At 40.2% G+C, this 9395-nt stretch overlaps 1 protein-coding gene across 2 annotated transcripts in view; it reads left to right on the plus strand.

Annotated features, from left to right (window-relative positions):
• The window catches only part of SGCD (sarcoglycan delta), a 482630-nt gene extending 473834 nt beyond the window's left edge, over positions 1–8796 (plus strand). For both annotated transcript variants that reach the window (XM_058281332.1, XM_004466363.5), the window contains exon 8: positions 108–8796. In XM_058281332.1, the coding sequence (XP_058137315.1) occupies positions 108–281 (174 nt within the window). In that variant the 3' untranslated portion in view covers positions 282–8796. The remainder of the gene's footprint in view (positions 1–107) is intronic.
• The last annotated feature ends 599 nt before the right edge of the window (positions 8797–9395 follow it).

A 9395-nucleotide genomic window follows, 5' to 3' on the forward strand; every position in this document is an offset into this window, starting at 1 on the left:
TTTAAGTCGAATTGAATGAAGTGATTATGCATCTGCTATTTCTGAGTGCCAAGAAAATAGATGACAGCCTCTGAATGACTTTTTTCCTTCCTATTCACCCACTTTAGATTAAGTTAGATGCTGCGAAAATCAAGCTACCTAGGCTGCCTCATGGATCCTACACGACTGCAGGAACGAGGCAGAAGGTCTTCGAGATCTGCGTCTGCGCCAACGGAAGATTATTCCTGTCCCAGGCAGGAGCTGGTTCCACTTGTCAGATAAACACAAGTGTCTGCCTTTGAAAGACTATCCAGAGTGGACATTGTAGGCAGCATAAGGCCTTTTTTGGCTATAGACACTGGCTGCCAGCTATTTTTACTAGAACACAGAAAGCCTATCAAAGACATCATGTATGTGTGTGTGCGTGTGTGTGTGTGTATGTGTGGGTGTTTGGTGTGTGGGTGGATATAAATATATATAAATATATATAAATAAATATATATATATCCTCTGTATAAAATGAGGTTTCAGTACAAAAGGAACCATGGGTGACCCTGTGATATCCACTGTCATTCTTCATCCCAAATCTAAACCCTAAGTCAGGCCCAATAGTCCCAGACTGTTCATTATCACACAACACACTGGACACTTGGAGAATATTCATCTTCATGAATGAGCAACAGTGTATCTTCTCCTTTAGTGCCACCGCAAGGCAGTGATGGCGGGAATCTCGGAGTCATGTTCAATTGCTGAGATCCTTTTGTTAAAAGATGAAACATTTAGCAGAGCAGGAGTAAGCTCAGCAGGTGAGTACCTGCTTTGCACATAGAAGGTACTGGGTTCTTTCCCCTGCCCCACCTAAAAAAAAAAAGAGAGACCTTTGGTTTCCTTGTTTGGCTTTAGCAAAGCTAACCAGCTTCTCCCTTGGTTAAGTCAAGGATGTTAAACATCAGGCGCATCAGCCATAGCAACTCAAAATGGCTGCCCTACCTTTGCAGCCAAACAGCTTGAGGCTTCTAGTAGTTGGATAAATGAGGAGGATGAATTTTAGCAAATTTCTAACTGCTCACCCAACCTCTGTTCTCTTACTTCCCTTAATCTGGTGTATTCTCCCACAGTAAGAACAAGAGATGTAAATCAGCACAAAATAGGGAAGCAGCAGCTCCCCTGTTGGCTGGAAGCTACTCAACCTGGCAGGCAAGAATAAATGGGTGCTATGCCTCTGTTTAAAGGAAAAGTCGCTCAAAAGCTGTTCCATCCTCACCTCTGACTTTATCTAGCAGACTCCAGCTCAAAAAGGTCAACTCAGTCAAAGTCTAGAAGAGCAGAATCCCAACCCCAAGAGAAGCCATTAGGAGACAGAAGTCCAAATAAGGTAGCATAAGAAACCTGGTAATTTTTTATGTTTCTTGGGATTGGTAGGCAATTTAGAGATATGCCTTTCATTTTTAAAGGCATGCACTAGCTCTCTAGCTTTGAGCTCCTTATTTTTATATTATTTTCAGTGCTGGGCTATTCATATTCCTAAATCCACCATTATTTTCTCCCAAGAATCACAGCTCTATAGTGCTACCTGCCTCCAGAATTGCTCACCGAATGCTAATAGCAAACTGAGTCAGGTGTCTTTATCAGAATTGCTGTGTCCACTGGGACTCGGCAGCACCTGCTCCCCCATAAAGGGGAGCAGCTAATTCCCGCCATCAGCTACCTCTCCTCATCATGCCATTTTCATCGTCATGCTCCAGGGTCACCCTGGCCAGCTCTTGTGCTGGGACAGGGGATTATACCATCTCTGTTCAAAGAGGGGGAAATGTGCCTATGCCTTAAGTCAATGCACTCAGCAAGGAGAAGCACATCCTACTTATCTTGTTGTTACTTGTAGTTTATTTTGGGTGACTGAGGAGAAGGGTTTAGGAATGACTGAGTGTCTTAAAAGCTGATAGACAAATCAAGTGGCTAACAGATGTTGACTGTAAAGAGCCCAGAACAGAAACATAACTGGCTTAGGCAGTCCTGAATGCCATTTGGCAAGCTGTGGCCCCATAATCCTAAATGAAGTCATATCTGTAGGCCTGAATGACATTTGTTTTTCTTCAACAAGGTTCTAATTCATCTTATTTCACAAGCAGGGGAAGGTGTGCCACAGGAGATGAACAAGAGGTTCGGTATTTGGGAGATGACATTCCAGCGTCAGTCTGAGGTTTGCACATGTGGGATGTAAAAGCGGGCTGAGTGTTGCTTCCTCACTTAAAAGTCAGGGTGGAGGTTGGGGTGAGAGGTCTAGCCTGCCCAGTGGTCTGCTGGCTCCCAGACTCCAGGCTTTCCAGTCATTCCCACTCAATATCCAGTATAGAAGAATTGGGTTGTTCAAGGAGAGACCATACTTGTGATTAGTCTGCAGCCCTGGGGTCTAAAAAGGAAAACCATGAAAATGGTCAGGTTGCTTTGGGTTAGTATTATTAACATCCTAGAGGATCATTCTGCTGGAATCTGCATCTATCACACACACGGGTTTTAGCCAGAAAAGGCCCGCCTAGCTAATAGAAGCACTGACCCCATACCATTCAGGTAAACAGTAGTAGCTATAAGGTGCTCTGTGGCCAAATGATATTAGGCAAGGATGTTTAAGCAGACATATTGTCTTTGCATTTTGCAATCTGGAGTATATGAGGAAGCAAAAGTTTCCCTGAACCCCTGCCCACTGCTTTTGTTCTAACCCTTACATGCAAGTCTGAGATCAGCACCTGGGGGGGGGGTTATGATAAGAAAAACACTGATGTGATCCCATTTGCAAAATTTAATCTTAAGAGCAATCAGATCACAAGTGGAATAAAAATAATAGCAACCAAGAATATAAATCTGGCACCTCTGAGTGCAGATATGATACAAAATTCTGATTTTCACTTGTGCTAATTGACCATCATGTACTAGGGAATAAGCAGGAAATTACACATGGATTAAATTATGTGTTTCAGTTCTGACTTTAGAAATCTGTAAAATGCATTCTAAGTTCTTCAATGTACTTTTCTTTTTCTTCCCAATACCTTCCAACTAGAATATTTGTCCATGGTCATGAGAGAAGTTTTACCTGAATTCTGGAAAAAAAAGATAGCTTTTACATTAAAATCTGCTAACCCCTAATAAAAATGAGATTCTTTCTAATCTTTATATATATATATATATCTCCTAGACAATCACATATTTGGGTTTATGAACAGCAGGTGGCATAACAATGTGTTCAAATGAATCTTCAATATTCTAGAAGTTCTAGTATGTTATTCTTCAGAAGATTTTTTAATTTAAAAATTGATCTCCAACTATATTTACCATTTAGTTCTATCTGCTCTCTGCTCAGTAAGTCATCACGATTCATTCGTGAGAAACTGCCAGAGCATGACAAAGCTTTTCAAGAGCACTAAAAGGCTGCATCTCTCAAGGGTTATATTTAGGTGGACACCTGATATACAGCTTTATAACTGTTGCATTACCCACGGGATAGGTCTTGTAAACTTGAATTTGCTTTCAACTCTCTTGAACTCATTTTTTCATTGGATCATTTTCATTGTATATCCTAAAAGGTAGGCAACCATAGACCAAAGATTGCTTGAGGTGTGACCCTAGAGCAGGGGTCAGCAAACCACAGCCCATGGGTCAAATCTGTCCCACCACCTGCTTTTGTAAATAAAGTTTTATTGTAACACAGCCACACCTATTCTTGTCCATATTATCTATGGCCTCTTTCCTACTACAACACAGAGTGGAGGAGTTGTGACATAGACCACATAGCCTACCAAGTGTAAAATGCTTACTTTTGGCACTTCACCAAAAAGTTTGCTGACCTCTGACCTGGAGGGAATTGTGATATATATTGGATATATCAGGAAAGAGAACCGATTTAATGATAGCTTAGAGTCAGATGACATTTTATGGGTTTGTGAATATAAATATTTGGCTGTGGAAAGGACCTTCCACTTTACATGATATATAGATGTGAGCCACTTGCCTAAGAAATTTAGGTTCAGAGGATTCTTGGGAACAGGCAGAGTAGACAGCTTGGAGGAAAGATAAGCTGTGTTCCTCAAACACTTTTTCTTTGGACCCTAATGGAGAAGTGGTTCCTCAGATCAGCATCACTGGTGTGATAAGAAGTGAAGTAGGGGTTCAATGACTTAAATTTAGAATCTCCTTTTTGAAGAGACTATTTTTTAGGTCTAAACTCAAAGGACTCCATCTCACCTTCCCATATTCTAGAAAAATGCCCTTTCCATTGTCCTCCAGGGATGATTTTTTTCCACTTAGCTTGTCTTTTTAGGAGCCATCACCTTAGTTATCATACCTCAGATGTTTGCACTCTTCCTACATGTGGGACCTGTAGATAATTGGGTTGAAAGTGGTGAAGGAAGTGTGTTAAAATATATAGGAAGAAAAATATACTGAAAATTTTTTATGAAGCTTTTGCTGAATGGAACCAGATCATTGCCAGCTTGATTTTGTTTTAAGAATCTGGGGTTTTATGCTTTGAAGATGAGAAAGTACAAAAAGAAAAAACCAAAAGACCATTTTGAATTTCAACATTCTGCCTCAATGTAATAAAACGGTCTGTCATAAGACTGGTTCTTACCAGAGACTTGTTCTTTCAATCAACATCCCTATTGCTAATTCAGAGCTTTCTAGTCATCAGTGTGGTTAAAATAGCATCAGTTATGAATGACTCTTTGTATGAGTACTCAAGGTGGCGAGGAAGGATTTTTTTTTTTTTTTTTAAGAAAACTAACACCATTCACCAGGCCCTGGTCAAAATCATTTAAATGAGTCTCTGGGCATTTTATCTACATACAAAGGGAAAAGGATTAACTTGGTAAAATTTTCCTGAACAGGGCTTAGATGGGAATATCTTGCTTTATTTTAGTCTAAAGATAGCATGATGTTTAGACCCAAGAGGTAAACAGTCATTTAAGCACCTAATCCTTATTTCTCTCTCTAGAGTCTATGAAAGGTGAAATCCCACTTAAGGAACTTGTAAACAAGGCCAGATTCTTCCCTTTCTCTTGCACCAGGAAATCTTTGGCACAAATAGGATAAGGCAGCAGTTACCAGAATCATACATTCGCATAGTGCCCCAGTAGCAGGTGGGGGGGGGGGAGTTATAATAAAAGAAGCAACCTTACAAAACAAGACTTTTATCACAAAGATAAAATGTCTTCTCTTTCAGTCTTTCATCACTTTCTCCTTGGTTTAAGGTTCTCCCAGTTCCAATATATTTCCATTAAAGTAGTCAAAGCTATTGCATTGAGATGTCTGATGCATCTCTTTCTTTGTGGTAATCAGAATTTAAAATTATTCATTTGCCTCTGAATTTCTCATTCACAAAGCCAAACCAGTGATAAGAGATAAAGCAGTCTGAAACCTGCTGCTTTAGTCAGCTCAGCACACCACATGCATTAGTACTTTGAAAAGCAATGTGATTTCTGTGGTTCTTAAAAGCTTTCTTCATAATGGAGTCCTTGAAATTCCTCAAGGTAGGTCTGAATGGCAAAGGGAAAATAATTATTGGTGGGAGATCCTTGCTGTAAGTATTGCCAGAGCACAAATATAAAAGAAAATATCCCCTTTGGGGCAACTCATGTGCACACATTCTATTTGCTTTGCTTTGACCCCTCCCTTCCTTTTATAGATAGAGAGAGAGTAGGAAATCAACTTCTTCCCTGGAGAAAAAGTGAGCAAACTCAGGAAATTCATGAGCCCTTGATTCCATAGGAAGTGTGACGTCATTACACAGTATTAATGATGTCACCACATCCATCAGTAAGCAGCCTCAACCAAACCAATAGCAATGCTATTACTCTTCAATTTCAGCCCAACAACTGGCAGTATCAGCACCCACTTCAATGAGCTTTGCAACCGAAATAGCACAAAGGAAAAGCCGTTATAAATAGAAGCATGTTTAGATTCCAAATCCACTTGTCACCACAGGAAGCCTGAGGAGTGCTCTGAATGCCTCGTTAGGCAGGTGGACACCCTCGGTAGCACATGAAGGGACTCTGCTGCTCAGTAGCTAAGCTCAGCTAAATAAAACAAATATCAGAGTGCCTCTGGGAGAAGAGAGAAGGAAACATGTTTCCCTAAAATCTCTTCTGTGGTCCTAGCGTTATCGATTATTCCCTCTTCTTCAATGTCTTCAGAGCCTACTTCTATACTGCTATACTGGGTTGTTTCAGGTGATATCAGAGATAGCCCAGGTTTCATAAATTGAAATACTCCCAACTGGTCTGTGAGGCTACAGAGAAGCACAATGACAAAGGACTGCTCAAGGGCAGGAAGATGACATTTGTTTAAAAGGAAGACGTTGGTGATTCCTTTAGTCCCTGTATTTATCTAATGCATGGAATTCTAACATTTTAGGTCACGATTCCTTTGAGGCTATGAGAAAAGCTATGGACCTTCCTCCCCCAAAGAGTCACATGCAATTTTTGCATAAAATTAAGGAGGAATTCTTGGATCCAAAGTCTGCCATAAGATATAGAAAGAGTGGGTTGGTAGCTCTCCTCCAGTAATAATAATAATAGTGATTATTATTTAGTAGCTAATCGTTATTGAGCACTTACTAGGCACTGGGCACTGTGCTACATGTTTTTCATGTATTAGCCTATTTCATCTTCCAAACAATACTTTCATTTAGATTCTATTATTGTTCTAATTTATAGATGTGGAGACTGAGCCTTCCAGAGGTAAAATAACTTGTCCAAAGTCACTAGCTAGAAAACAGTAGAGCTGGAATGTGGGTCTGACTCCAGACCACTATGCCATGAAATTTCACTTATCACCAACACGTCAAACAATTTTTCAAGGAATCTCCTTCCAGTTTTTAGACTAGCTCTTCAAGGATGGATGAAGTTATGGAATCATTTCCCTGTTTTCAAGAGTCTCTCACCAATGACAGTGTTTAATACTAAAGTATATATACATAGAGTAAAAATCTAGAAGGTCTGTCTGAATAATAAAATCTGGGACCAAAAATTTATTTTACACTGCGTGTGATTCTTAAGGCAGGTTTGCAGTCCTTACAAATTGGAAAACAGGTTGTCATCCAGATATTTAGGAGAAAGTGTTAAAATTCAATTTTCTATAGGTGTGGCTATAACAAGTAAGCATTTCTGCATCTATGCTTCTCTTTTCCCTGCTCTGGCATTTCAAAAGTCTTATTTTAGGTGAGGCCTTTGACACCATTTGGTTATCATTCTTTGTATCTTCACATGTGGAAAGATTCAAATGAGAGAGCCCAATCCCTAACACTGACATCTATTTTCCTACAAGAAAATGGGAATGGCAAAGATACAAATAGCCCTAGGCATTCAAAACCTAAGCTGGCCACTTTGGGTCTGATCCCAACTTGGACCCCTTACCCCATATCAAGGCAGCCATTGAGAGTGGGCCACACCCCTCCCCACATGCAAAATGCTTCTCACCAAAGCACTCAGGCAGTCACCACCAATGGATCTAAGTTAGGAATGAGACCATTTGCCAATTCTTACTTAAACAGTGGCACCGTTTTACCTTGAACCTTCTTTTACATTTTATACTGGCATCCTAGATTCAGCAACAAGGTTGGCGGCATCACAATTGAGAAAGGAGATGAGTACGTCAGAAGTTCCTCACAACTTAGTGGCTTTGGAGCACTTTAATCTTCTGAGCAAAGGAATTGGGGTTTGATCTGTAAGAGTTAAAAGATATAAAACCATTGTAAAGTATTAACTTACACAGGGATCACCCGAACAGGTTATAAAACAATATGTCCTTGGTAAGGTCCTGCTGTCAACCTCCCCTCACCTAAAGTTGAGAGGGCCAGAGGAGCAAAAAGATTGGGGTTCATCTTTCTTTAATGAGCTTTCTCATAGCACATATCTGATCCACTGGGAGTACTGCGGACAGAACTTCTCACTGCTCCCGAGAAAATCAGCCCCAGTGCCAGGTAGGGTCCTATATGTGCTAGGCTGGCCCAACCTCACCATAAAAACTTAGGAAAGGGATGAGTAAAGAAATCAAAGAACTTATTTTAAAGTCAGTGAAGGATTTTATAAGATGTTTGTGTCCAATATATTGTGTCCAATATAAAGCGAGAATGGGTACCTTTAAAGGGTCTTATGGCACTGGCCTTGTCAGAGTCAGAAATCAGGTTCCCTGGTAGAAAAATGAGATTCTAGGAAAGTTGCAGGATGTCAGCAAACCTGAATTTGGGGTGGAGAAAATTTAACCCAATTTTTAACCAGTGTTTTGGCAGGGGAGAGGGGATAGAATTTTCCACAGGCTAATCCATTCACCAGGCAAGTTTCGCCCTATGTAAGACCCTAAAGAAACAGAAAGACACTTCTGAGGGAGGTCATGTTTCAGAAGGAAAAAGCAAAGGGCAGCCATCATTGTGCTGGTAGATACACTCCTGGAGAAGCCCAACTCTGGTGCATTTAACAGAAAATATGAGTCCCATTTGCTTGGAGATTTTGAAAAAGGAACCCCATTCCCATAAAGGAGTTCAGTTCAGCCTGTGGGTTGTTTTGGTTTTGTTTTATTTCATTTTATTCTGTTTTGTTTCTCTCCCTGTTTGGGTGTGATGTGAGAAGAGCTTTTTTGTTTTATTTTATTTTGAATAACATCAATCCTTGCACACTCTATGCAAAAATTTTGTAAGCATTGCAATAATGCTATGAATTACAAGGAACTATTTTAACTTTATTACACTTTCTGTATAAAAAAATTTGTATTTAATATTATTTCGACTGCAGTCTTGTAAAATATATTAATAAAAATAATGATTGTTAAGAAGGAAAGCACCCTTGTCCACTTCTTTAGGGAACTCCTCTCTCACAGGTGATACACAAGCCACTCCTATTAAATCTGCCTCAGAAATGAATGTTCAAATTAACTTCTCCCCATCTCTTTGATCAGTGACTTAACATGATAGCTAAGTTATTTAGCCTTTCAGGAAGAGATTCACAAGAGCTGCCTTAAGAAAAGAGAGTTTACTATAAGGTAACATGTTGACCTGGAATTGGGAAGTCCCCAGGATCCCCATCCTCTCCTGCCTGGGCTCCTCTTGCTATAAGCTACCATTCCTTTCTCTAAGTCTTTGAAGAAGCCAGTATCATTGGTCCCTATTGGGAAAAGCTTTTTCAACCAGGCTGCTTTACCATTCCTGACTTTGAGTCAAATGTCCATCCCTGGTCCAATGAGTACTCATCCTCATCCAAAGAATACCCTGGAAGGGGCATTCCTGGAAGGGGCCAGGGGTGAGACAAATTATGAAAAAGGGGAAATTGGAGATGACAGACATTATGGCAGAACCACTCTTATCTACCCACCCCTGAAAGTCTTCCATTCTGAGAGTCTCACTTCTCCTGGACTTCCACAACACTGAGCTTTGG

This window comes from Dasypus novemcinctus, chromosome 2 (genome assembly GCF_030445035.2).
Source record: "Dasypus novemcinctus isolate mDasNov1 chromosome 2, mDasNov1.1.hap2, whole genome shotgun sequence".
Classification (NCBI taxonomy): Eukaryota; Metazoa; Chordata; class Mammalia; order Cingulata; family Dasypodidae; genus Dasypus; species Dasypus novemcinctus.